Here is a 27,578-nt window from a genome sequence, read left to right as displayed (position 1 = left end):
ATTTTTAATCCCAAACACCACCAGGGCTCCCTGCTTGGGGTCTGTCACTCCCAGGGCCCATCAGTCCATCAATCCCCTCTCTGTGCCCCAGGCTTTGCCCATATTTACTCAGGGAAAAGGAGTTTTCCTCAGAGCTCAGCCCCCACAATGGCAGCAGTGTTGGGAGCTGTGCTGGAGTGACTGCTTTCCAATAAATTAAATCTTGTCCTACATCCCCAGAAAGATTTGTTAGGAAAGGTCACATCAAGGGTCTTTATTACAGAAGAATATTTTTCAAGTGCTCCTCAGTGTTAATATATTACGAGATCTTGCTTGAATTAAAAACAAAGCAAGACAAAACTTGCCAGCTCCCCTGAGAAATACCCTGAGCTGCCTTTATCAAAACAAGTGAGAAAGTGCATTTTGTGATGCCGCATTTCTGGCTGTTTTGCAAAAACCTGGCTTTTTACCATTGGTAATGTGCAGTTTGGGAGTTTTTAATGGGCTCCCCCACTGCGAGCGTGACTTGTGAGGCTCTGCTGCTCTGGAAGGGCTGTGTTAAACCCCTCACTTGTGGTTTTATATATCCATGTTTTACAGATTTAGCTATTCAGATGTTTGTTCATCGGGGGAAAAAAGAAAATCAAACAGAGATATAGTCAGAAGCATAACAAACTTTTTTTAGAGCTGTGGGTGGAGTTTAAAAAGTAAATAGTGTCCAATCCCCCTTGATTCTCCAAGAGATTCCTGTTTGCTCTGTGCTGCTCCATGGTTTTGGTGCTGCAGGAGTGAGGTGGGAATGTTCACATCACCCCAGCAGGGCAGGGACAGGGGAAGGAGCAGTGATGCTCTTGTGCTGGTCCCTGGGAAATCCAGTCCTGCAGCATCTCCAAGGCAGAGTAAGGATACTCAAAATTCAGATTTCCAGCAAATGGCCAAATATTCAGGGGAGCTGAGTCTCTGTGCAGGCTCTGAGCGATGCAGGAACCCAGAAAAAACCATTTCCAAAGCTGTTTGAGGGAACCCAGCACGTTTTTACCAACAGTGTCTTTTCCAGCAGATTTCTTTTTGGCCTGTGAGATCAACAGCTTCCCTTCAATTTATTTGAAGGTTACCTTTGAATTTTGCATTAAAATGTTCCATAATGTGGCTGCCCATCCCTGGCAGTGCCCAAGGCCAGGTTGGACAGGGTTTGGAGCAGCCTGGGACAGAGGAAGGTGTCCCTGCCCGTGGATGGGCTTTGAGGTCCCTTCCAACCCACACCATTCCCTGGTTCTCTGATTCTGTAATTTTAAACAAACATAAGAAATCCAAAACAGAACTACTTGCTCTGCAGTCCTACAAGTTCATTTTAACTCTTCATTTTCTCTTTGCTGAGCTGGAGTCACGTTGCTCATAACTTTTCCTGAGTTTTAAAAGGTATTTTTATTTCTCAGAGGGCAGTAATTCAGTAAGAACTGCATGTACTTTGGTCAAAGCTTTAAAACCACAGAATTCTATGAAGCCTGCAAATAACTTGACTTTTGCCTTGTGAAAATAATGCAATAAGTCAGTGTTTAGCAATTTTGAGAGAATGGTTTGAGTTCAGATGAAAAACCTTTGACTGTCAGGGACAGAGTTGTGATTTGCTGGTGCTTGGCAGTTTCCAACCCAGGGTTGTCAGAGATGTTCAATGCTTCTGATCCATCAGAGATGTTGATCTAGAAGATGTTCCTGAAAATAACCTCAGGGAATCTCTGTTTAAACATTATTACTTTACCGGATCCAAACCACAAGTCCCAGGCACAGACACAGCATCAGCACAATGAGCACAGTGTGCCAGAGTTAAACCTCTGCTTTCTGCCTCCTCAGGACGGAAAAGGACCCTGAGGCAGAATGTCCTGTACCACTGGATGATTTAAAATCTGTCGTGAACGGCAGTGAAGAAGATGAAAAGCTGCAAGTTAAAATCCAGGCTTTTGAAGAGAAAATCAATGTGGACAACAGCACCCCCGGCTCAGTGAGGAGATACAGCCTGGGCCAGGTCTCTAAAGAAGAAAGGAAGGATATGAGGTTTAACAGGTATGGCTCTGGAAAATGTGTGAGGGCTTCAGGGAGATCAGTTCTGTCATAAAACTTTATCCAAACACAGAGGGTTTGGTCTGCTTATGGAATACCCACAGGCAGCATAACCCTAAATTTAACTGATTTTTACATCCATAAACTTAAGGGCTGGATGAAATCTTTCTAAATCCCAGAATCCCAGAATGGTTTGGGTTGGAAGTGACCTCAAAACCCATCCAGTGCCACCCCTGCCATGGCAGGGACACTTCCCACTGTCCCCAGTGTCCAGCCTGGCCTTGGGCATTGCCAGGGATCCAGGGGCAGCCACAGCTGCTCTGGGCACCCCATTTAATCTTTTCTGTGCCCTAAAGCAGCAAAAAGGGCAGGGAAAAAAGCCCTGCATTGAGATATCACAGACAGGAAGGTCCTGAGAGCTTTTTGGGTGTTATCACTAACAGCATTTATCAGTGACAGCAGTGTGACCCACAGGCTCCTCAGGCTGTCCCTGCCCCAAAGCTCCACACAGAGCTCTGCTCTTCCTGCCCCAGGATCTGCCCTTTCTGCCACTTTTGCCATCCCCCGCAGGGATGCAGGGCAGGAAGGGCTGGAGGCAGGGCTCTGGTTCAGTGAAATTGCTGGTTGCCATTTTATGGCAGGATTGGTACAGCAGCCACACCACGCCAGGGCTCCAGGATCCTTGCAGAGGGGCAGCCTTGCTCCCCTGTGGCAGATATTGGGATATGTGGGTATCATTTGGATATTGCTCCATTTCATTTGTTTATTAAAGCTGGGGCTCGAGCCTGGCTGAGGAAATGCAGATTTCCATCAGGCTCTTGCCCCTGGCTGGGTGAGCCCCCCACTGGGCTCTCTGAGGGAGCTGCACAGGGCACATTTTGGGGCATTTTTGTGCCCTGCCTCTGTTCCAAACCCTTTTTCCTTTCCTCCCTGCAGGTCCAAGAGCCTGGCCCTGCACACGCTCAGGGTGAAGGGGCTGAGCTCGGAGGGAGGGACAGACGAGGACAGTGGGGACATCCCTGCTGGCATCTCCTTCTCCGAGCTCTGCCTCAGCCAGGAGCAGCAGCAGGAGCCTTTTGGGGTGCAGCCCGAGGCAGGGCCCCTGGGGGGCTCCCTGCTTTCACGGCACAGCGCTGACCAGCCCCAGGCAGGCAGTGTGCCAGAGCTGAGCCCAGAACAGGCCCTGCAGGGAAGGGCAGAGGCAGCCACGGGCCCTGTGCAGCACCAGGACAAGCTGTACCTGCACCTGAAGGAGAACCTGGGCAAGGTCAAGCAGTTTGTGATGGAGATGGGGAGGAGGATTCCTGTCCCTGAGCAGTGTGTGATCGAAGGTAAGCAGATTGAGCCCCCCAAGGGCTTCTGTACCCACCCAGACCCCTCAGGGCCCAAAGGGGAGCAGAGACCCCAGCACGGGCAGGGAGGAACAGCAGCTGGAGAAAACAGCATTTCCCAAATGGAATCTTCTGAACCCTTCCAGGATTCATTTCCTCCAGGGACACATCCCGTACCTCTCCCAGACATTTCCTTCTGGATGTGATTTGGAGTGGGCCCTGAGGGTGGCAGAGCCTCTGGGAACAAGGTTAGGGCAGGAAGGGACGTTCCCAGCTGCAGGCTGGGTTGACTTGGGGCAGATTTAGGGGTCCTTCCTCATTACCAAGTTATACATTCAGCTGGATTGGGACAACAAAGGTCAGGACCCTCAGGGCAGCTCATTCCAACCACAAAGCTCCCTGAGGGCACAGCAAGGTGAGATCCCCATGGGCTGGTTGGGTTGGATCCCATCTCACCAATGCCTGGGCTGCTTTAATGTTTGCTGCTTTCATCCCTGGTGGGTCTGTGATCTGCTCCTCTTTGAAGTGAATGGGTTGGGTTGGGTTTATTCCCCTTGAGGTGAATTTGGGTGCATCCAACCCCTCAGTGGTGGCCATGAGCTGTTCACAGCCCAACCCTTCCATGGGCCACGTTGATCCCTAAGAGCAGCTGCCTCAATGAATTACATTAAATTAAATTTAATAAATTAAATTTCCAGTCACTTCAAACATCACCTTCTAATACAGCGTCACTTCAGCTCCAACAAGCATCAACTGAAGTTGATAAAAGATTTATTTCTTTCCTTTCTCAGTGGTCAAGAAGTGGAAAAGCAGTTTCCACTCATAAAAGGGATATAATTCTTTATCTATATATAAGGAATATAATTCTTTCCCTATATATATTTTAAAAGCTTATGCTTCTGAAGAATTTCCTAAATACCTCAAATTCCAGGGTTAGTAGTTGAAATAGTTATCTGGTAGAATTAAGGACAAAACTTGTGTTGCATAAAATTGCAGTGAAAACATGAGAGTGAACAATGTGGTTTTTGAAGTGCTGAGTGCTCTGACCCCACATTAATGAAATTCCATATATTGAGTATTTTTTTAATGTATTGCTCAGTTTCCTTTCTGCAATACCTCTTATGATACATCCTAGGCATGTGACTATTTCTAAATTCATTCAAACTATTGTAATTTCCTGAAAATCCTCAGCTAGCATTCCTAGGGAAATTCCTTGAGCAGGGACACATGTGCAGAGCACAGATTTATGGGGCTCACTCTAAATCTGTTGAAGAAATGCAGCCCTGCTCATTCCACAGGGGACAGCTCTGTTAATATTTCAGATATTGCATAGAGCTCTCCAAAAACCTGCAGTTATTGCACTTCAGAGATCCCCAAACTCCAACAGGGCCCACTCAAAGGCGTGTTTTACATTTCACCAATGTGTTTAGCAGAAAAAAACAAGATTAGAAAACATTAATAAATACAGCTGGCTGATTTTATGTTGGCTGTGGGGGAGTCTGAACTGGAGATTTAATGTGTGAGACATGGAAGATATGAAAAGATAAGAACCCCAGAGCGCCCCTCATGACACAGAGTATTTGGAGGAAATAGTGGCAGAATGTGTTGCAAGAGTGCACATTTCCCAACCTTTCCTTTCCCTGCTCAGGCCTTTCCTGGGATTTCAAGTGGCAGCTCTGGGGGGTCAGCAGGGTGTTAATAAAGAAGAAATTGGAATAATTTCCAAGGGGTGATGGGCCAAATTCTGCTCTCCTGACCAGAGTTCCACCCCTGCTGGCATCTCTGCTGCTGCTGGGGGTGTCTGACCTGGGGCAGCCTGTCTGGGAATGGGGAGAATTCCTCATTCCTAACCCCAGACTGGGGCTGCTCCAGATTGGGGTGTACTGGTGAGGACAGAGCCTTGGGAATATCCCAGTTTTCCTGCAGGACCCTCAGATCTGGGCAGTAGTGACACAGGGGAAGGTGTCCCTGCCTGGAGCTGGAGGGGCTCCAAGGTCCCTTCCAACCCAAACCATTCTGGGACTGCCTGCATTAATTAGAGCCCCAATTTGGAGCATAAAGGACAAGAGTGGCTGCAGGAGTGTGAGGAAAATCAGAGACCTCCATGTGGGGATAAATGGCCTCTGCAGCCTGGAAAAGAGATTTGCAATATCTCCAGTGACTGGGAGGATTAACTGAGTGCCTGCCCCCATCCAGGTGCTGCAGAACACGCCATGAAGTTGTCAGAGGCGAGCTCAAAACACACAAAATAGGCACCTCTGCTCTGCTAAATTGTCTGTGATTTGCAAATTGGCTCTCTTGCTCTTGAGTCAGATGTTTGCTGTGTAGGTCTTACCCCTCACGGAGTATTTTTGCTTTACAGGGTGTGATTTGCAGGCTCCTCGTTGACTTCTAAGTTCATTCAATTTGTATTCCGTGTCCAAATGGAAGCAATATTAACTGGAGTGTCAGATTTTACAGCTGGGAAGGGCTGCAGGTTAAGAAGTGTCAGGGTGGATCCATGAACTGTCTGTGACAGTTTGAAGATGCCTCGTACAGACCTTGAAAAATTGCCACGTCAGCCGTGCTGTTGAATGTTTACTGTTTTTGGCTGGCCGTGCCTTGGGCAGGGCAGAGCTGTGAATTGGGTGATGATCCTGCAGCAGGAGCAGTGCTAGCACTGGGCTGTGGGCCAGAGGGTTTTATCCTAAAGAAAAGGGCTGAGCTGGGGGTGTTTCACAGAGCAGACAAGCTGCAACACCAGGCTCACGTGCATAAGGGAATTTTTTGGAATAACACTGCAGTCAGAGAGGGGATTTGAGCTGGGGCAGAAAGAAGGAACCCAAACCCATAAAAATCCATTTATTGGTTCAGTTCTTGCTTAGCTTAAAGCCTTGTGCCCTGACCCACATCTCTGACATACCTGATGCAATTTGAGGCATTTTTTATGTCATGTTCATCACTTAAAGTCTCGTCATCCTGGGGATCTTTTCCTCAAAAGAAGAGAAAAACAACAAGCCACCATATTTGTCAGGCTCTTCAGTTTTCATGGAGTTCAGCAGTGTTTTCCTCAGCCCAGTTTTTTTGGGATGGGTTGGGATGCTGTATTCTCCAGGTGGATCAGGATTTCTGATCAGGATTTGTGATCTGCTGTCCTTGTTTCCCACCCCTGCCAGGACAGTGCCTCAGAGCCATGGCCCTGTGTGTCCTTGGATATGGAATGGGTGCAGCCATTCCCAGGCAGGACCTGCCCAGCTGCTGGGTTTGGGGATAGCAGGGACAGGCCCTGGTGTTCTGCTCTAGTTCTGCTCCAATTTTAGGTAATTTGGATTAAAGAGCCGCCATTAATACCCAGAGCTTTGAATGTGGAGTGAGCTGCTGGAAGGAGAGCATCTGATGACATCTGTGTGTCAAGGATGCTGGAGGATTTGCCATCTCCAAGCTCCTTCTGGAAGGACAGACCCTGGGACACCAGGGAATCATTTCCCCTCCCTCACTGAGGCCGGTTCAGCGACACCCAAGGAAAAACATGGGAACCATTTCATGGGAACCATTTTGCAGCAGTCCCTGGTGGCTCTGGTGCCATGCAGGAGGAAACCCATCCATGAGCATTCCCGGGAGCCTGGCAGAGGGGGAGGCACAGGGGGAGCAGGTTGCAGCGTGCTGGCCCCCAACGTGGTTGTTATTATGTTTTATGTGGTACCGAGGGCTAATGGGGACCAGATGGCGGCGTGGATGGAAAAGCTCATTGCTCCCCTGCAGTGCTCAGCCCTGCTCAGCCCTGCTGGATTCCAGCATTCCATCAGCAGCCCCTGATTGGGAACAGATGGGGCTCGGGTGCTGCAGGGGGATCACAGGGCTGGGCAGGCTCGGGAGAGCAGTCCCAGGGAGCTGCTCTGTGAGCATCGGCTGGCATTCCGTTGGCAGGGCTGGCATTCCATCACCAGGGCTGGCATTCCATTGGCAGGGCTGGCATTCCATCACCAGGGCTGGCATTCCTTCAGGGCTGGCATTCCATCAGGGCTGGCATTCCATTGGCAGGGCTGGCATTCCTTCAGGGCTGGCATTCCTTCAGGGCTGGCATTCCATCACCAGGGCTGGCATTCCAAACTCCCCAGGGAGCCAGGGGCAGGGCAGTGCCAGCACTGGGGATGGCAGTGCCACCACTCAGGATGGCAGTGTCATTGCTGGGAATGGTGGTGCCACATCTCAGGATGGCCATTGTGCCACCATTGGGGATGGCAGTGCCACCACTCAGGATGGCAATGCCACCACTCAGGATGGCAGTGCCACCATTCAGGATGGTAGTACCACTGCTGGGGATGGCAGTGCCACTGCTCAGGGTGGCAGTGTCACCACTGGGGATGGCCACAGCTCAGGATGGCAGTGCCACCACTCAGGATGGCAATGTCATTGCTGGGGATGGCAGTGGCACCTCTCAGGATGGCAGTACCACCGCTGGGGATGGCAATGCCACCACTCAGGATGGCAATGCCATCATTCAGGATGGTAGTACCATTGCTGGGGATGGCAGTGCCACTGCTCAGGATGGCAGTGTCACCACTGGGGATGGCCACAGCTCAGGATGGCAGTGCCACAGCTCAGGATGGCAGTGTCACCACTGGGGATGGCCACAGCTCAGGATGGCAGTGCCACCACTCAGGACGGCAGTGCCGCCGCTCAGGGTGGCCATTGTGCTCCTGGTGATGCACGTTGTCACACCAAGGAGAGATTCCCAGTGCCCCAGCAGGGTATTGGGGCTGTGACCAGCTGTCCCCTGGCTGCCCTCACCCACGTGTGGCACATCCTGGGGGCCTCACAGCTGCCCTGGGAGCAGGCTGCTCTCCGGGTGGCCTTCACCTGGCGGCTGGGACACTCCTGAGGGTGGTGGCATCAACCAGAGGGCTTGGACAAGGCTTGGAGCAGCCTGCTCTAGGGGAAGGAAGTGGGGGTAGAACAGGTCTGTGATTCTGGGATGATTTTATGGCTTCTGAGCCTGGATTTGCCCCTTGGATGTGGAGTCTGTGCTGAGTGCCTCGTTGTTGGTGCCCACCCCCATTACAGCCCTGCCTTCTCCATTGGTGCTGATGTAACTCACACCTTGGGCTGAGTTATGCCCTGCACACACAGTTAGTGTGTTAAAAACAATATAAAGCAGCATTTCTTGAAGCTGCTTGCTTTAAAAATTGCCCTCTCCTCCTATAAACGTATTTATTGTTTGCATACTTTTTGTAACCCAAACTGAAGAGGTCAGGCAAAGGAAACTGAGGAAGCTGAAAAAGCTTAAACCCAAAATTTAAAAAGTTGCATCCATTTCTTATTGGTTCCATGCTTATGCATGGGTTTGATTCTATTCAGGAAATTTATGAGCATACTTTTACTCCTATTAACAGATTTCATTTAATAGTAAAGGATCACCAATGTAAATCAAATAACACATTAATTGTTCCCAGAGCCAGTGACTCTGAACCCTCCTGGTTCAGCCCAGCATGTGAAGCTGGAATAGGTAACAATTAACAGCTCTGCTGACATTCTTCTGGTTATGTTTTTTTCCTTTTCCCCAGGCACAACCACTCAGTTGTGAACTTTAAAATTGCAACATATATTCCCTTGTTTCCTGCAGGAGGAAGGAGCTGTTGCTTATTCCCATGCTGGAAGGCAGAGAAGTGCCAAGAGCTGGGCTGAGAAATGTTCCTTGGCTGAGGAGCCTTTCCTTGGGGTCCTGATCAGCCTTCTGGGGCACTTGGTGACTCTGTGGGTGGGTTGTGTCTCGTGGTGCTCTTCACGTGTTCTTGTGTTTCAAAATCCTGTTCTTGTGGTGCCTGGACTCTCCTGCCAAGGCTGGGGAAGGAGAAGAACCTGGCAGATAATTAAAGGACAGGAGAAGATGGTCTTAAAGTGGCAGAAGGCAGGGATGGATGGGATGCTGGGGAGGAATTCCTGGCTGGGATGGATGGGATGGGATTCCCAGAGCAGCTGTGGCTGCCCCTGCATCCCTGGCAGTGCCCAAGGCCAGGCTGGACACTGGGGTTTGAAGCATCTGGGACAGTGGCTGAAATGAGATGATGTTTGAAATCCCTTCCAACCCAAGGCACTCCATGATCCCATGGTTCTGCTGACATGGAATAACTGGTATTCCCTGTCAGAGGTGGATCCTGGTGGCTCCTCAGGAGCTGCCGAAAGCTGCACGTAGCAAACGTGGGCTGCTGCTCAGCCGGCGCCAAACCCAGCACTTCAAACAGAGCAGGGCAGCCCTGAGGAGCTCCCAGCCCATTCCAGAGCCTGGGAGATGCTCTGGGAAGGAGCTTTCTGCAGAGGTGGTGACAAATGAGGGCTGCAGTTTTCCAGGAACCCCGTGCTCAGGCAGCCAGGGCTGTGCTTGGAGCTGCCGTTGGTTTTGGGACGTGTCCCCAGCCCCCGTGTGCTCCCCAGCGTCACCACAAACCCTGCTAAGCACTTCCTCGGGAGCCTCTCCACAGATCCTTGGCCATTTTTATCAGCAGCACTCAGGAATGCCCTTCCCAGCCCCCCAAGCAGATCCTCCCTGGTGCCTTTTCCCTCCAGGGGCTGCAGCCCTGCCCCTTCTGCCCCCAGGTTTCTGCCAGTCCCTGTGTTTGGAGCTGGGAGAGCAATGCCTGTGTTCCAGGCAGGAGGAAGGACAAGCTGCCTGCTCCTCCTCACCTTCCTCCTCACGTGCTTTGGGGTCATTTTTAGCTAAGAGTCATTTCCCATCTTGAAACATCAACTTTTCACACAGCTGGCCCCAGGCCAGGCCCGATTTCTGCTTGAGTGAGGGTTATTGCAGCATCTGTGAGGGGTCTGCAGTTTGGAGCAGCATCTGTCAGCAGCCTCCTTGGGAATGTCCTTGTGTGCTTCCATGTACCCCAGGGTCCAGGATGGCCTCATTAACCCCTCTGGCTTCCCAACTCCTCTGTGCAGTGAACTGGTTTGGGTGAGAACTGGCAGGTTTGGGTGATGAAACTCAAGTTTTCCCCACAGCCAGTAATCCGAGTGAGTGCCTTTTATGCCATGCTCCCAGAGAAGTGGATTTATCCCCCCTTTTTCCCTGCTGGGGGTGTTGCTCATGGCCCAGCCATGCAGAGGTGTGAGTCAGTCCCTTGCTGTCCTGGTGAGTCACTGTGGGGAGAAGGGGAAGGAAGAAAATGCTCAAAGAAATGCTTGGCTGAAAAAATGAGTTGTGACTTTGGAGAAAACGTGAGTAAGCAGGGATGGGTTCTGGATCTCCTGACAAGAGCAGAGGCAGCCTGTGTGTCCACAACAGATGGGCTTGAAATGCTTGGTTTTAACATTTTCTATCTATTAAGATGTGAATGCATAGGAGGGAAATGTAATAAATTCAGTGTTTCATGTAAAGGTGTGACATGTGAGGAATGAGTTTACCAGAGCTACAAAAGAATGCCTTGCCAGGACAAGGTGTCAGTGTCACAGATTGTCACTGAAAATGCAGAAAATCCCATAGAGGGATGCTGGAACCTGCCAGAAATGCTGCAGAGAGGCCAGGTGGCTGTGGGCCTGGGAGCAAACCCCACAAGCTGGCAAGGGGAAACCATTTTATCATCTTCTGACAAAGCTGTTTGGGTTTGCTGAGGAAATGGCTTCCATGGACGCAGGGCAGGGATGGATGGGATTTTGGGAATGAGGAATTGTTCCCTGGGAGGGTGGGCAGGCCCTGGCACAGGATGCCCACCCTGGATCCCTGGCAGTGCCCAAGGCCAGGCTGGATGGGGCTTGGAGCAGTGAAAGGTGTCCCTGCCATGGCTGGGGTCGGGCTGGGTGGGATTTAAGATCTTTCCAACCCAAACCATTCCACGATCTATAATATTTAGCAAAAGCAGAATTGTGCATCTCAATTTCCAGGTCAAGCCTTCACCTCAGCAGGGATCCCACAGGTGTCAGCCCCACCTGGCTGGGGCCTGCCAGGGCAGGGCTTTCCCAACAAACTGTTTAAATAGGATGAGGGACACACAGTTTGGATGGACCTGCTGGTTTGGTATCCCAAACACCTGAGAAAGCACAAGGACTGTGAACAGCCTGTGCTGCCCCTCCTGCATTGGGCAGTAAAGGGTTACAGGGTAAGATCTGAAGCACTGAACCCTGAATTTCTCTCCTTCTTTAGGGGTGCAGACACATCAGTGCCCTGCTGGCTGCAGGAGTGCCCCCAGTCCCCAGTGGAATGTTTTCCCCCATGGCTCTGGCGCCCCAGCACGGGCACTGAGCTCCCTCTCTGGTTTGTAGCTGATTTTAACATCCCACGTTTGCCTTTGCAGATTCTGTTCAAAGCTGTGTGGCAAAGCTGTTCTTCAGCTGTCCCCTGAAGGGCCACTACTGCCTGTACAGCAAATCCAGCTTCACCCTGGTGAGCCAGCAGCCTCCCCTCTGGATCCACATCATGTTCCTGTTCCAGCAGGTGAGCCCACGCCAGCCAGGGCCCCTCTGGGCTGCTCCTTGGACAAGAATGTTTCATGGTTAAACTCATTAAATGCACCCCTAACTCACAGCCATTTGTGACCCTTGTGGTCCCTCAGGAGCTCCTTCCACTGAGCTGAAGTTGTTTTGTGCTTTATAAGTTTTTACATTTCTGTTAAATACCCCAAATTCAAACTGGCTGGGGAGATTACAAAGTCTGGGGATAAAAAGGTGCCACCAAAGCATATTGTTCCTAAAAAAGTGGCACCAAAGCTTATTGTTCTTATTGAGGCAGAACTCCCAGGTGCCTGGGAAGCAGCCAGGAGCTGGCAGTGGATTTTAGGGGAGCAGCATCACCCCCAAGGCTGCAGGAGGAGGCTGGAGGGGCAGAACCCACTGGGGTTTCACTGCAGAGGTTTGGACCGAGCAGAGTTTGTAAATCAGCCCAGTGCTGTTCCACCACCCTTCAGGTGATTTTCCTGTGGTTAATATTGATTCCAAGAACAGCCCAGTACTTGCACAAGTGTGGAATTTCCTAACAGGTTACAAATAGTGTGAAACGAAGAGAGAGCCCTACATTCACACTTCAGGATGGAACAGGTGGGATTTGAGCTGAAATACAATGTTCAGTTTCTTAACACACACAGAGCCTTTCACTGCAGTTCATGCCATCTAAGGCAGCCTTGGGAGCCCCCAGGACTTATCCAGAATTAACACAGCGAGAGAAGCTGTGGATGGAACAGCCTGAATTGCTGTACCCTGGGTGTTTTCCTAGAAATAATTACTTTTCAAGAACACTGGTCAGTTAATTTAAAAAAATAATAATGGAGAGTTCTACTGTGTTTCAAAACCCTTGGATAGAAGTTGGGAAATTATTAGTGCAGGACAGCAGGATTAGGCTGGAGGGGTTTGCTCAGACAGAGGAGACAGAAAGTCCATCCAGGAATCCCACATTTGAAGGACATTGCCCATATTGTGAAATCAAATATTTGCAGTATGGAAAATCAGATTTGTTGTGCGCTCCTATCTTGGCTCCTGCGTGTAAATGCATTCTTTAATTAAAAGATCACGGAGGAGATGGAGGAGAGGCACAAACATTCCCAGCCACAGGGCTGCTGTGTGAGCAGGGACGCTGTGACCATGTTCACAGGGGTTTTCAGATAAGGGAAGAGACAAGAATCTGACTCCACGTTTCAGAAGGCTGATTTATTATTTTATGATATATATTACATTAAAACTATACTAAAAGAATAGAAGAAAAGGTTCTCAGGAGAAAGCTTAGCTAAGAATAGAAAAGAAAGAATGATAACAAAGGCTCTGTCTCAGACTCTCTGTCCGAGCTAACTGGGCTGGGATTGGCCATTAATTATAAACATTCAAGAAGGGCCAATCCCAGATGCACCTGTTGCATTCCACAGCAGCAGATAATCAATGTTTACATTTTGCTCCTGAGGTCTCTCAGCTTCTCAGGAGGAAAAATCCTAAGGAAAGGATTTTCCATAAAAGATGTCTGTGACAGGGTGCCACACAGAGCTCTGGCTATTGGGTCACTCACTGTGCAGTGGCCATTGAAGGGGAATCCTCGTTCCTCAGAGCTGTGGGATGTGCAATAGGAGGAACTGAGATGTTTGGTGTTTTCCCAGTTGTGTGCAGTAAGCTTCAGACAGCCCAGAGGAGCTGAGATGTTTGGTGTTTATCCAGTTGTGTGCAGTAAGCTTCAGACAGCCCAGAGGAGCTGAGATGTTTGGTGTTTTCCCAGTTGTGAGCCCGTGGATCCATCAGAGCTCCCCAGGGCTCACCCCTGGTTCTCCTGGCTGTCCCACTGTGAGCACAAGATGCTCTTTGGTAACACCTGAGTGAAAAACCACCTGAAATCATTCCCAATGTTTCCTGCAGAGCTTGTTTGCAGAGCCTCTGTCCATGCACAGCAGCTCTGTGCAAGTCCTCAAGGCGCTGTGGGAGAAGACCCAGCTCAAGGGCACGCACAGCTTTGAGACTGCCATGATCCAGAACACCTTCCCTCACCAGAAGGTAAGGGGACACTTTCCTCACTGGTTAAAAGAGCAGGAGGACTTGGCCCTGCACCGTGGAGCCTTTTCTGTGTCCAGGGCTGTTTTGTGCTGTGCTTTGGAAGGTCCCAGGCTGTTGCCACCCCTGAGCTGACCCATGGCATGAAGAACAGGCAGGGATGCTGCATGCCATGAGTTTGGTCCTGCTCTCAGTCTGGAGCTCCAGGCTCAGCCCAGCTGCTGCTCTGGGGTGTTGGGAGCCCTTGGAAGTTCACCCAGCTAAACACAGCCCTGGATTTTATGGAGTTATTTGTCTACACATGTGCCATTTGTTACCCCCATCAGCTGAAGGGATTGCAGCCCAAAGCTCTTTTCTGTCTCCAGGATTTCAGTGAATGCTCTTTCCAAGCTATTCATCAGCTGCTTGGAAAAGGCCACTGTAGGATTGGAAAACAAATATCTATTTATTCCTGAGCATCTCCATCCAGCTCATTTGGATGAAATGAATTGTCAAACATGATTTTACAACACTCTCTCTCAGAATATTGTGGGCATGAAGATGTCTGGTGGAATAGGATCAAATTACCAAGACTGTGGCTGATTTAAAACCAGTTTTGTTGGGAACACCTTCTGAACTCTCCAGGATATTGTGGTGAAGGAGCAGGAACTCTGCTGGGGCTCAGAGCAGTGGGACACCCCCACATCTGAGAGCAGCTTTAGGGCCAGATTTGCTCACACACAGAGGAGCTGTGCTAAGGGTCTGAGCTGCTGTTGAATCCAGAGGCTTTAGAGCAGCTTTGCTGCTCAGCATGGCTTCACTTGTTTGGACTCAGATGTTTGTTAGTTCCTATCCATGTCACAGTCTCACAAACCCTGAGTTCTGCAGCACTTCACTCCAACAAACTAAAAATGGAGCCCCATCTCTCTCTACACAAGACCTTTTAAGGATAAACTGCCCAATTAAGAAATGACACCTCAATTAGTTTTACTTTTAACCCAAAACCAACCACCCCTGCTGGCAATGGGGACTTTTCATCCAATTACACAAAACCACTCAAACCCAGGGAGAAGAAGGTGAAGAAGAAGGAGCAACCTCTGCCCTACAACCTCCACCTTGCTTTATACATATTACTGCATTCTAAACCCTTAAACTCTGAGTTTCCCCCCCTGTGATATCACACACTTCTATCAAACTCCACACCCGCAATCCCAGTTCCATCATTCCATTTTGGAATCCTTCTCCAGGGCCTCAGGTCAATGCAATGTTCTCTTGGGGATCACTGCCTGGCAGCACAGAAAGTCTGAAATTCGCAGTGACCAGGACTCCAACAGCTCAGAGTTCCCAGAGCAGCAGAACTGGGAGGGACATCCTGAGATCCTGGTCCCTGCAGGGTCTGGGGTCCTGAGATCCTCGTCCCTGCGGGGTCTGGGGTCCAGCAGGTCCTGGAGCAGGGATCAGCCCTGGGGCTGAGGACAGAGGGACAGCGGGGACCCCCTGAGCTGCTCTGGCACTCCAGATCCCCTCCTGGCTCTGCTCTTTGCTGCTGGATTGATTTTCTGTTTGATTCTTTTATTATCACAGAACCAGAGCTTGTTCTGGTTTTGTTTACTACTAAGAGCCCGAGTTTGTCTCTAGTGCAATTCCCATTCAGTTTTCTGGGAATAAGGACTAGGACTGCCATAAAGAAGGTTTTCTTTAGCTTTTGCAATTCCAGAAAATCTGCCTGGAACATTCCCTGCGTGACCTAGTCCTTACTTTCCTCAGCTTCTGTCATAATTGCAATTTGTCAGTCTCAGAAGTTCTTCTCACCGCTAACAGGACCTCAGACATTGTGAATTATTGGACAAATTATTGTATTTGTTGGTGCTATTCCTCTGCCAGTAGTCCAGGAAGCCAAATTCTGGGGGTGTGGTTGCTTCATTAAGTACAGCACTTTTAATTTTCAATGGCTTGACGTGTGTTGCTGCAAATGCAGCATCAACAGTCTGCTATATTTGACACTAAGTTTATGCATTGTGTTCTAGCAGAGTCTGAAATGCTTTTTCAGGGTGGGATGGGATATAAGAAAGGAATTCTTGTCTGTGAGGGTGGGCAGCCCTGGCACAGCTGTGTTTGGATCCCTGGCAGTGCCCAAGGCCAGGCTGGACATGGGGCTGGAGCCCCTGGAACAGTGGAAGGTGATAAATGTTTTCCAACATGGATTCTAAAGCATTTTCCAAACCTGGAGGGTAACGTGTGAGATCAGTGCTCCACTCCAGATGAATTCTGAGAAATGCCTTCAGCTGTGGCGATCCCTGGAGCAGCTCTGAGGGCCTGGCTCACACTGAGCTCGCTGTGTTCCACTGGGCAGCCTCTCCATGCCACAGAAAACATGGATTTATCCATGCAGCCCGGCTCGAGGTGTGCCAGGAGCAAAGCACTCCCAGATGTGGCTCCTCCTGCGCTGTGCGGGGCCCCTGATCAGAGCCCTGAGTGTGCCCAGCCCGGGGAGCTCCTGAGCCCTCCTGGCTCCTGTGCCAGCCCCGAGCTGGTGCCTGCTCCATGTGGTGCCCTCGGGGATCCCTTTGTGGCTTTAAGAGCTCAATTAGCATTTTTGATCTGTGAGTTGTTCTGCTCTCCCCTCTCCTTTCTGTTCAGTGGCAGAAGGAAGGGTCACCTTGGCACAGGGGGCTCTCTGAGCCTTTCAGGGTGATGGAGCACAGGGATGAGATAAATCTCTCCTCTCCAATTAGGCTTTCCCCTCCTGAAATAAGTGGCTCCTTGCAGGTTATTTGAAGTGTGCTGGGGTGCAGAGTGGAGCAGGCAGGTTTCTGCACTGATATTTCAGTGGGATTTGCTCTCTTTCAGGCTGGAGTTGCCTCATGGCAGCCACCACCAGATTTTTCATGGGATGGGGAAGCTCCCAGGCTTTCTGTCAGCCTCGTCCCTGTGTGCTGTCCTGTCCTGCTCAGCACAGTGCCCAGGAGAGTGCCCATTCCTGCCCAGCTCAGTGCCCAGATCAGTGCCCTGTCCTTCCTAGCATAGTGCCCAGCTCAGTGCCCATTCCTGCCCAGCTCAGTGCCCACTCAGTGCCCATTCCCGCCCAGCTCAGTGTCCATTTCTGCCCAGCTCAGTGCCCATTCCTGCCCAGCTCAGTGCCCTGTCCTTCCCAGCACAGTGCCCAGCTCAGTGCCCATTCCCGCCCAGCTCAGTGCCCATTCCTGCCCAGCTCAGTGCCCACTCAGTGTCCATTCCTGCCCAGCTCAGTGCCCACTCAGTGCCCTTTCCTGCCCAGCTCAGTGCCCAGCTCAGTGCCCAGCTCAGTGCCCATTCCTGCCCAGCTCAGTGCCCAGCTCAGTGCCCAGCTCAGTGTCCATTCCTGCCCAGCTCAGTGCCCAGCTCAGTGCCCATTCCTGCCCAGCTCAGTGCCCTTTCCTGCCCAGCTCAGTGCCCTTGTCCCTCTGCAGGAGCCGTGGGAAGGATCCCCTGTGTCTCTCTGGATTTGGGGTTCTGGTGCTGCCTCCCCTCACGAGTTTGGTTTCTCTCCTCCCTGCAGGACCTGGAGAGCGTTCAGATGCACCTGGAGGAGGTGAGGTTCTTTGACTTGTTTGGCTACAGCGAGGAGGCAGGAGCCTGGCAGTGCTTCATGTGCAACAACCCCGAGAAGGCAACAGGTACACAGGGGTCCTGCCTGGGTGAAGCTCACTGCTCGTGCTGGGTGTGTGGCATGGTGGGGAAAGGGTAAACCAAACTTTCCAGTGGCTATTTTAGTTGGAATTCTCCGTTAAAGTCATCTTAGGTGAGAGAGTCAAGCCCAGACCTGGTTTGGTGTGTGCTTAGAGGGACACGACCCCAAATGTGGGAGACATTGGCACAGAAACAACACCTGGTTCCTGCTTTCTTCACTCTCAAGAATTATTTGCTTTAATGTGATTTACTCCACGGTGCACATCTCCTTGGGGGCATGTGATTAAGTCTTATAAAGGCATAACACTTCAGCTGTATTGGAGAAGAGGGTGAGTGGGAAATGGGGAAACCAGGCTTTTTCCCAGGTCTGAGCTCCTGGTGCCCTGCTTTTGAAGCTCTCTAGCAGGCAGCAGGGCAGAGGAATCTTGTTCTCAGATCCTTTCTGCCACTCTGTAAAAGTCTGACCAGTCCTGGCCAAGAATTTGGACTGTTTTGGCCAAGTGTTTGACTAATTGGCTGTTTCAGAGATTTATTCTAACAGTTAGTGTCTCTTCAGACTGCATCAACCCCAAATTTAGGAAGTCTTGCATGAATGGCCCACTGCTGCTGCAGGCCAGTCTGTCCCTGCTCACTCCACGGGTGTTTGAGCATCTTCTCCTTCCCCAGCTCCCCTGGGACTGCAGGACCAGGACAGAAACCCTGCTCTGAGTGAAAACTTCATCTCCACAGAGCCCTCAGTGTGGTTTCCATGCCCTGAGTGAAAACTTCATCTCCACAGAGCTCTCGGTGTGGTTTCCATGCCCTGAGTTAAAACTTCATCTCCACAGAGCCCTCAGTGTGGTTTCCATGCCCTGAGTGAAAACTTCATCTCCACAGAGCTCTCGGTGTGGTTTCCATGCCCTGAGTTAAAACTTCATCTCCACAGAGCCCTCAGTGTGGTTTCCACCACGTCAGGGATGGTGAGTGATGAGGAAAACGAGACTCTTGCTTGAAATGTCAAAGTTTACTGAAGCAACTTTGGTCTAAATTTCCAAAGACATTTAAGCAGTCCAGCCTTGCCTCACTCCTGCTCTCCTGGCTGTAACTGTCCTTTTCATCAGCAGTGCCTCTCTTTGTCTCACTCTGAAAGAATTTCTGTAAGGAAGGCTCATTGTGAGTGTCATGACTTGCTTCTGAGCTCCAAAGGCCTTTGGAAAACCAAGAAAATAAATTCCCTGAGTGGGTCATGTGAAAGCTGAGGAAGGCAAGGTGGAAGAGGGAGCTCAGTGGAATGAAAATCTGCAGGGAGTGACAACTCCACCTTTGTGTTGGTGCTGCAGAGCTGTGGCAGAGTGGGAGACCCTGCAGGGTCTCTCTGGGTTTGTAGGATCTGACACAAGCAAGGATTTGGAGCTCTCCTTGGATTGGTAAGGAATTTAAAGGCTGTGAAACATCTTTTATTTTCATTCCAGAGTGTGAAAGACCCTTTGACATCTGAAATACTTTTGAGAAGGCAAGAAAGCAACTTCTTCCTCTCAGCAATTGTGTTTAGCAACCGAATTCCTGTTGAAGAAGGAATTCAGAGGCAAATTTTTTTTCTATTATTGTCTGCTGGGGTTTTGTTGCATTTTTTGGATGCCATGGTGCAAGATGCCATTTATCCTGCAGACTTGGGCAAAGACTGCCTTAAGGCCTGGCCTTGCCTTGGGATGGGATTCCAGAGCAGCTGTGGCTGCCCCTGGATCCCTGGCAGTGCCCAGACCATGCTGGACATTGGGGTTGGAGCACCTGGGACAGTGGGAGGTGTCCCTGCCATGGCAGGGCTGGGGTGAGGTGATATTTAAGATCCTTTTCAGCCCAAACCATTCCATGCTTTTGTGATTCCTGTTTGGCCATAGCTGGGAGGCTATTTTGGGGCTGGGAGCTGATCCTGTGTGGAAAGAACCAGTTAAGCTGAAGCAAAGTGGTTGATGCACCCACAGTGACAACTGGAGAAAGTTTGACTCCTCCTCATGCATTCTTCTGGTGCCAAAGCATGTCTTGTACAACCACACTTCTGCAGAAGTGCTGTTCAATCACCCTGGATTGGCTTTTCCTGCTCTGAGGAGCAGCATTCCCACAAACCCTACTGATCTGCAGGGCAGGAACAGGAGCTCACACCGTTCCAGCACAGCCACCAGGCACCTGGAGGGCTGCAAAGCACCAGGATTCCTCCTGTTGGGACAAGCTGCCTGCTGGGAGCCCCATTCCAGCACAGCCCCCTGCACTGGGGGCTTGGCTCCAGCAGCTCTTGCACAAAACATTCCGCAAAACCACTGGAGAGCGTCAATTGAGGGAATTGAGGGAATTGAGGCAATTCCAGCTCCTTCCCCCTCTGGAAGCTCACAAAGCCAGGCAGGGATCCCTGGGGGCTGCAGAGGAGCCATGGGCAAGGATCTGGGATTGGGGAAAACTGAGGGTGTTTGAGAATCCCCCTGGAAAACTGCAGTTCCCTGGGAAAGCCAACACCACCTTGGCTTGGGAATGCATTTATGCCCTCCTGCAGTGCCAGCTACCCAGAGAAATGAAGGAGCCCAGCTCTAATCCTCACTGGGAAATCAGCAAAAGTGGCATCCAGCAATGTGTTCCTTCCAGGTTTTCAGCAAAACCCAACGTGGTGATTAATGGAAGAGACTGAATCCATATTCCCCGAGGTTAATTGCATTTATCTGCCACACATTCCATTCTTTCAATTTCATAGGGGTTTATTATCACTGAGATCATTCATGAATTCTTGTGGAAGATTTTATGTTTCATCAAATTCAAGATTTAAAGCTTTGGGTTTTGTCTGTCTCAAGGTCATCTTGGAAGAGTTTGGAGGGTTTTTAACTTTTTATTCAGTACCCAAACTGCTTAGAGCTGGATGTGTTGTAGTTCTGCAAAGAAAGCAAGATGGAAAGTAGAAAATTCCAACAGACACATCAATGGGAACTACTCAGGGTTAAACTGGAGTCAGTGTGTCTAAATTGAGATGATTTAAGAAAAAATAGGCGTTTCAAGACCTTTGGATATTTCATGACCTTTTCAAACCGAAAGGGGAGAGATTTAGAGGGGATGTTGGACAGGAGTTGTTCCCTGTGAGTGAAAGCTTTCCCACCATGAGGATACCAGGCCTGCCCAGAGATGTTGTGGAGATTTTTCCAGTCCCACGTGGATAAATCCAACCCAGTCTGACCCTGTGGGTGACCCTGCTTGGAGCTGGAGCAGAGACCCCTGGAGCTGCCTTCCAGCTGAGCTATTCTGGGATTCTGTGAAGCCAACCGCAAGGAAAATAAGCAGAAGGACTTAGAAAAACATTGGAAAGGAGCTTTATTCTTATCTTGCTTGAATCTCTCTCTCCTAATGAGCCCCTCAGACGCGCTGGCATCGGATTCATTAGGGCCACTTTGGAAGCTGCCTCCAGAGCTCCCCCAGCTCCTCTGTGCACACGCAGGAGAGTCCTCTGGTAGCACTGCCTAAAGCCACTGGCTCCTTACAGACATCAACATTTCTTAGCAAATCCTGGGTTTGAAAGATTTTGGCCATAAAAATTCACTTTAAGCCAACATTGCACATTCACTTCCCTTCTCATGTTGTGCTCCTGACCACAAACTATCTCAGTATCATCTGGTCCCTGAGCCTTTTGTGCTTTACCCCTCCTGGTTTGGTTGAAGCATGTTCCTACGGCTCTGGAATGGGATTGAAGATGTTCCTGTGGAGCCAGGAGCCAGGCAGGGAACAATATTTAACAAATTACAAAGTTTTTAGTACGGGGGACACTAAAGTGTGGTTCTGTCCCACTAAAGAGTGTGGGGGGAGAGGGTGCAGACCCAAACCAGCCTCCTGGGAATGAATCCCCTTTTGCAGTGACAATATCTATACAGGGAGAAAGCAGCCCTCTGCTTTAGTGTGCCCCATGCCAGGCTGGGTGCTATGATGGGGCTGGCACAGAAACACCCAAATGGCTCTGCAGTCAGGGCTGCAGTGGCTGCGTGGGGCAGGGCACGGCCTGCTCCTCCCGTGGCACCCACAGCTGCAGCTCCCCCGGCACTGAGGCTCTGCCAGCCCCTGCTCATTCATCCAGCTCCTTCCAGGCGCTCCCTGCCTGCAGAGACAGAAATATTTATGGTCTTTCCTGAGGAAATTGCACGAGTGCACACTGCACCCCCAGCCAGCCTCGCTGCCAAGGAAAACAGCGCTGGGGGAAGGACACATCCTTCACATCCTTTATCTACAGCTATGCCTTGTCCTGGCCTTGGTGTGCCCCCTTCCAGACAGGGGCTGGGTGCCCAGGAGGCTTTGGCACTGCCTTGGGTGGCACCGGGGCACAGCTTTGGGCTCAGGAGCCGCCCATGGCAGTGAAGGCTTTCAAGGAAAAGCAGGGCTGGAGGGACAGGGGGCTGGGAGAGCAGCCAGCCAGGGATCACTGCCCCTCTGACAGATGCTGGGATGGGCTCCAAGGCAAACACCCCATCCAAAACATCCCTGCTCAGACTGCCTGTGCACTGCCCTCTGGTCTAGCTGATCCTCTGTGTCCTGGACATCGATGGAAAGACAGAAGAGAAAGGAAAAAGAGACCCCTAGGAGATGTCAGGGCTTTAAACTGCCAGAGAGCAGGGTTAGGTGGGATCCTGGGAAGGAATTCCTCCTGGGAGGGTGGGCAGGCCCTGGCACAGGGTGCCCAGAGCAGCTGTGGCTGCCCCTGGATCCCTGGCAGTGCCCAAGGTCAGAAATGGGCCCTGCAGTGCTGGGGAGGAGATTGGGATGGCTGAGGGAGCAGGAGAGGAGATGGAAGAGGGCTGTGAGCTGTCAGCTCCATCTGCTCACCCTCCCCAGCAGGACACGGCTGAGGGCTGAGCTGTCAGAGTGAAGTGAGAGCTGAATGCTGGAGGCTGGGAGGATGAGGAGGCAGCACAACCTTCCTGAGGCACGGCAGAGCCTTTGGTGGGGAGCAGGGAGAACAGCACTAACGCTGGCTGGGAGCAGGGAGGGCAGCACTAACCCTGGCTGGGAGCAGGGACAACAGCACTAACCCAGGTGTGCTCCCCTCCCCAGGCATGAACCAGGATGGGCAGCCCCTGATGGAGGGCAGGCTGAAGGAGAAGCAGGTCCGCTGGAAGTTCATCAAGAGGTGGAAAACACGCTACTTCACCCTGGCTGGCAACCAGCTGCTGTTCCGCAGGGGCAAATCCGTGAGTCACAGAGCCACTGCCCTGCTCCCAGCCCTGCTCCTGCTCTCAGCCCTGCTCCCTGTCCTGCTCCTGGGGCTGCAGCCCTCACATCTGCCCATGGTGCTTTCACCCCTCAACTTTGCCTGTTCTGGTTTTCCCAGGGGCTGTCACCCCTCAGTTTTGCCCATGGTGGTTATCCCACTCACAAAGTGCATGGCAGGGAACACCAAGGGCAGCCAGAGTGCTGCCCAGGAGCTGTCACTGCTGGGTCCCCAATTTTCAGGGGGCATAATGACCATCTCATTCCATCCCCCTGCCGTGGCAGGGACACCCCCCACTGTCCCAGCCCTGCTCCAAGCTGGCCTGGGGCACTGCCAAGAGCCCTGAGCAGTTTGTGAGGGCTGGTTCCTCCCCCCGGTGACCCTGGGCAGTTTGTGAGGGCTGGTTCCTGCCCAGTGACCCTGGGCAGTTTGTGAGGGCTGGTTACTGCCCGGTGACCCTGGGCAGTTTGTGAGGGCTGGTTCCCCCCCAGGTGACCCTGGGCAGTTTGTGAGGGCTGGTTCCCCCTGGTGACCCTGGGCAGTTTGTGAGGGCTGGTTCCTCCCAGTGACCATGGGCAGTTTGTGAGGGGTGGTTCCTCCCAGTGACCCTGGGCAGTTTGTGAGGGCTGGTTCCTCTCTGGTGACCCTGGGCAGTTTGTGAGGGCTGGTTCCCCCTGGTGACCCTGGGCAGTTTGTGAGGGCTGGTTCCTCCCAGTGACCCTGGGCAGTTTGTGAGGGCTGGTTCCTCTCTGGTGACCCTGGGCAGTTTGTGAGGGCTGGTTCCTGCCCGGTGACCCTGCCCTGTCCCTGTGCTGCAGAAGGACGACCCTGACGAGTGTCCCATCGAGCTGAGCAAGGTGCAGAGCGTCAAGGTGCTGCCCAAGAAGCGGCGGGACCGGAGCGTGCCCCGCGCCTTCGAGATCTTCACGGACAGCAGGAGCTACGTGCTCAAGGCCAAGGACGAGAAGAATGCTGAGCAGTGGCTGCAGTGCCTCAACGTGGCCGTGGCCCAGGCCCGCCAGCGCCACAGCCGCGAGGCCACCACCTACCTGTGACACTGGGCCATCACCTACCTGTGACACTGGGCCACCACCTACCTGTGACACTGGGGCCATCACCTACCTGTGACCTGTGACACTGGGCCACCACCTACCTGTGACACTGGGCCACCACCTACCTGTAACCTGTGACACTGGGGCCATCACCTACCTGTGACCTGTGACACTGGGCCATCACCTACCTGTGACCTGTGACACTGGGCCACCACCTACCTGTGACACTGGGCCACCACCTACCTGTAACCTGTGACACTGGGCCACCACCTACCTGTAACCTGTGACACTGGGGCCATCACCTACCTGTGACCTGTGACACTGGGCCACCACCTACCTGTAACCTGTGACACTGGGGCCACCACCTACCTGTGACCTGTGACACTGGGCCATCACCTACCTGTGACCCTGGGCCACCAAACCCTGCCCGAGTGGCACCACAGGGCAACGCTGAGGCCACCCCAGGGCCTGTGGGGCACAGGGAGCAGGGAGAGTGCCTGCAGGGCCACAGGGACAGTGGCATCTCACCTGTCAGGATAACCAACAACAGAGCTCTGGCAGCCAGGGAGACACCAGGAACACTCTGGGACAATGTCCCACCCTGGGAGCCATGGGGACACTGCCCCAGGAGCAGCTGCCACCTTCCCTGGGGACATCCAGGGTTCTTCTGATGACCTGCCAGCCAGGCAATGTGGTTAGAAACCCAGCCCTGAGGTGCACCAGGTCTCTGACACTGCCAAGAGCGTGCCAGCAGTGAGGACTTTCTGCTTTCCTCAATCAACTCGATGTAAAAAGTTAATTTTCCTTATTTAATCTCGGTGGACTTTATCCTTTTATTGTTTATGTGTGTCCATGCCGCTGCTGTCAGATTTAAATTGGGAAATTTGAAAGATTTTGTATGACTGGAAAATAATTTTAAATACTTAACTGGTTTGATTTTCCCCCTTTTTCCTGCTTTTGCTCTACTTTGTAACTGAATGTAATTTTTAAATTTTCCTTTTTTTTTTAAGTTTCTTCTCCATTCTGTAACTTTTCAAAATTTATGCAAATCTGGAAAACCCCCAGTTTGTTTGATTTTCTTTGTTACTTTCAAATTATTCCAAAGTGGAGGAAGTGCTGTAGAAGAGACTGAAAGGAAAAAAGGTGGGCAAAAAAAAGAATGAGAAGCCTGCAGGTGATGAAATAAGCTCAGAGATCATTCAAGGCTGAGTAGAAATAAAATTTGAAATTTTCCAACGTAGCAAAATGTATCTTTGGCAAAAAAAAAATGTTGGCAGAAATGTGGAAAAATGAGGAAAAAACTGATTTTGAATCACTTCCCATTGTGGTGGCCCCAGGGGTCAGTGGTGCTCCAGGGGACTTGCAGGGACATGGTGAGGCCACAGGTGGGCTCAGCACAGGGAGTGCAGGGTGGGGAGTGAAACCAAAAACCTCAAAAGTGGCTCCAGACTTCCCAAAGCTCTTGGGGAAGATGTGAAATGTTCAGATTCCTGAAAATCCCTGTATCAGCTAAAACATGGGGATGGGTGTCAGATCCTGGAATGTGGCAGAGTGATCAGAAGAACCTTGTCAAAGCCAAATTTAGTCACAGAAGATACGGAAGAGCAGCAGGGCAAGGGTGAGGATGGACACACGATGGGAGATTTCCACAGCAGGTCTGGGAGATGAGGAAAGGAGATTTTGTCCATTTAATCTTCAACGCCTAGACCAACAAATCCTCAGGACAAACCACTGAGTCTGTGGGGAATGAAGTCAGTTCACAGGTGAGAACTTGGAATTTATTGCCTTGAGTTCCAGAATCACATCCTGCAATTCACCCACCCTGAGTTCACAGATAACGCTGAGTTGGCCATCAAACCCAGCTTTTACACACCAAATACTCTGTGTTTCCTACCCTGAGAGCCAAGGCTCAGCCTGGACAATGTCACTGGTGTCATGGTGTCACCAGCACCGCTCTGTGTCACCTGCTGTCCCCAGGCCTGTCCCCAGGCACTCACAGCCTCCCCTTCATCCTGATGGGAGCCATATGGGATACTCTGCTCTGGAGTCAGAGGCACCCCGGGTGCTGTGCCAGGAAATAATTCCCCAAAATAGGGAGCCCAGCCACACTTCTCCTGACTTCAATTAAAACTTGGAGGAGAATAAAACAGAAATTCAGCTGGCAGCTCCTTCCAGTCACCCTCCTAAAAGGAGAAACACAGAGATCATCAATGCAGTGGAGAAGGAGAGCAGGGGATTTCTCAAGCAAATGTATAAATAGCTTTTGTTGGTTCTTTTTCAAGGAACAGTTTGGATTTAAGTATCCACAACATTTGGATTTAAATATCTGAACCACTTTGAATTTAAGTATCCAAACCATTTTGGATTTAAATTTCCACCAGGAACATGTTGGTAGCTCTGACTGTGCAGTATTTTCTCTGTTGCTTTGCTCATCCTTGCAGGAACCATCCTGGTCCTTGGCAGTTCACTGAGGGTCCTTGGGCACGTCCTGGAAAAAGGGCTGGATCCAAACAACCTCCTCAGAGCCCACAGCTCCAGGACTCTGCCATGGAAGAGAGCTCCCAGTGCAAACCAGCACCCCCAGTCCCTTCTACATACTGGGGGCACAGACCCAGCTTTAGGGTTTAACCTAAACCAACCCAAAATCCAGCCCTGCTCATTCCTGAATGTGAACAATTTCCAAACCCTTCAGGTTTCACAGATCAGCTTTGCTTCTCTAGGAAGCAAATCCTGCCAAATATTGGCTCCCAATTCCACGAGTGGGTTTCTGCAAGGACAACAATCCATGTTTTCCTGAAGAGCTGATGTCCCCCATAACTCCTGTGCCCCATCCCGTGCTTCCTTCAGGGATCTGAGTCCGAGTGAGTGCGTGGCCTCAGGAACACCCCAAACCAACTGGGAATGATCCCAGGGCTCTGGCAGGGAAGGGCTGGCTGTCACCTCAGCCTTTGTCACCTTGCCTCATGCAGGGGGACAGCACGGGAGCAGCTGTCCTCTGGCAGGAGGGAGCAGCGCTGGCTTCCAGCTGCCTGCAATGCACACAATGCCCAGGGATGCCCTGGCTGGAGCCCTGCTGCCAGTGGGACTCAGGCTGGATGGGATTCCCTGGGAATGGGAATAAAGGCTGAGCACTGCCTGCCCAGGGCTGGATGGGTATCCTGGAAATGGGAATAAAGGCTGAGCACTGCCTGCCCAGGGCTGGATGGGATTGCCTGGGAATGGGAACACGGGCTGAGCACTGCCTGCCCAGGGCTGGATGGGATTGCCTGGGAATGGGAACACGGGCTGAGCACTGCCTGCCCAGGGCGGGATGGGATTCCCTGGGAATGGGAGCTCAGGCTGAGCACTGCCTGCCCAGGGCTGGATGGGATTGCCTGGGAATGGGAACACGGGCTGAGCACTGCCTGCCCAGGGCTGGATGGGATTGCCTGGGAATGGGAATAAAGGCTGAGCACTGCCTGCCCAGGGCTGGATGGGATTCCCTGGGAATGGGAGCTCTGGCTGAGCACTGCCTGCTCAGGGCTGGATGGGATTCCCTGGGAATGGGAATAAAGGCTGAGCACTGCCTGCCCAGGGCTGGATGGGTACCCTGGGAATGGGAGCTCTGGCTGAGCACTGCCTGCCCAGGGCTGCTTTGGGACAGCTGAGCCCAGCTCCAGGAGGCTTCCCAAGGAAATGTTATCCCACAGTTCCCCTCCATCCCAAACACAGCGTTCCCCAGCGTGTCTGATGGGCTGGAGCAGAGCAGGGAGGAATGCTGAGGTGCTGCACCAGGCCCTGCACACAGCACAGGGATAAATGGAATAAGCTGCAAATTATTTTTCCAGCCATTCCAGTTCCAAACTCGGCCACCCATGGGACCAACCT

The 27,578-nt window shown here is 51.5% G+C and overlaps 1 protein-coding gene and 1 long non-coding RNA gene across 3 annotated transcripts in view; one reads left to right on the top strand and one right to left on the bottom strand.

Moving 5' to 3' along the window:
* Window positions 1-23,833, top strand: part of VEPH1 (ventricular zone expressed PH domain containing 1) — a 59,848-nt gene extending 36,015 nt beyond the window's left edge. Inside the window, exons 9-15 of one of the 2 annotated variants that reach the window (XM_059479253.1) lie at window positions 1,831-2,040; window positions 2,974-3,368; window positions 11,636-11,775; window positions 13,671-13,805; window positions 17,320-17,437; window positions 22,503-22,639; window positions 23,478-23,833. In XM_059479253.1, the coding sequence (XP_059335236.1) occupies window positions 1,831-2,040; window positions 2,974-3,368; window positions 11,636-11,775; window positions 13,671-13,805; window positions 17,320-17,437; window positions 22,503-22,639; window positions 23,478-23,714 (1,372 nt within the window). In that variant the 3' untranslated portion in view covers window positions 23,715-23,833. The remainder of the gene's footprint in view (window positions 1-1,830; window positions 2,041-2,973; window positions 3,369-11,635; window positions 11,776-13,670; window positions 13,806-17,319; window positions 17,438-22,502; window positions 22,640-23,477) is intronic. The other variant, XM_059479252.1, reaches the window with a different exon arrangement.
* On the bottom strand, window positions 23,829-24,278 carry LOC132077491 (uncharacterized). The gene is made up of 3 exons (XR_009419068.1): window positions 24,119-24,278; window positions 24,056-24,087; window positions 23,829-23,985 (listed from the first exon to the last, which is right to left on the bottom strand). It is a non-coding gene; the product is annotated as an uncharacterized LOC132077491 (long non-coding RNA).
* Window positions 24,279-27,578: the final 3,300 nt, after the last annotated feature.

Source organism: Ammospiza nelsoni, chromosome 10 (genome assembly GCF_027579445.1).
Source record: "Ammospiza nelsoni isolate bAmmNel1 chromosome 10, bAmmNel1.pri, whole genome shotgun sequence".
Taxonomy (NCBI): domain Eukaryota; kingdom Metazoa; phylum Chordata; class Aves; order Passeriformes; family Passerellidae; genus Ammospiza; species Ammospiza nelsoni.
The sequence above is the reverse complement of the archived record's forward strand: the minus strand, read 5'-3'. Positions and strand labels throughout refer to the sequence as shown.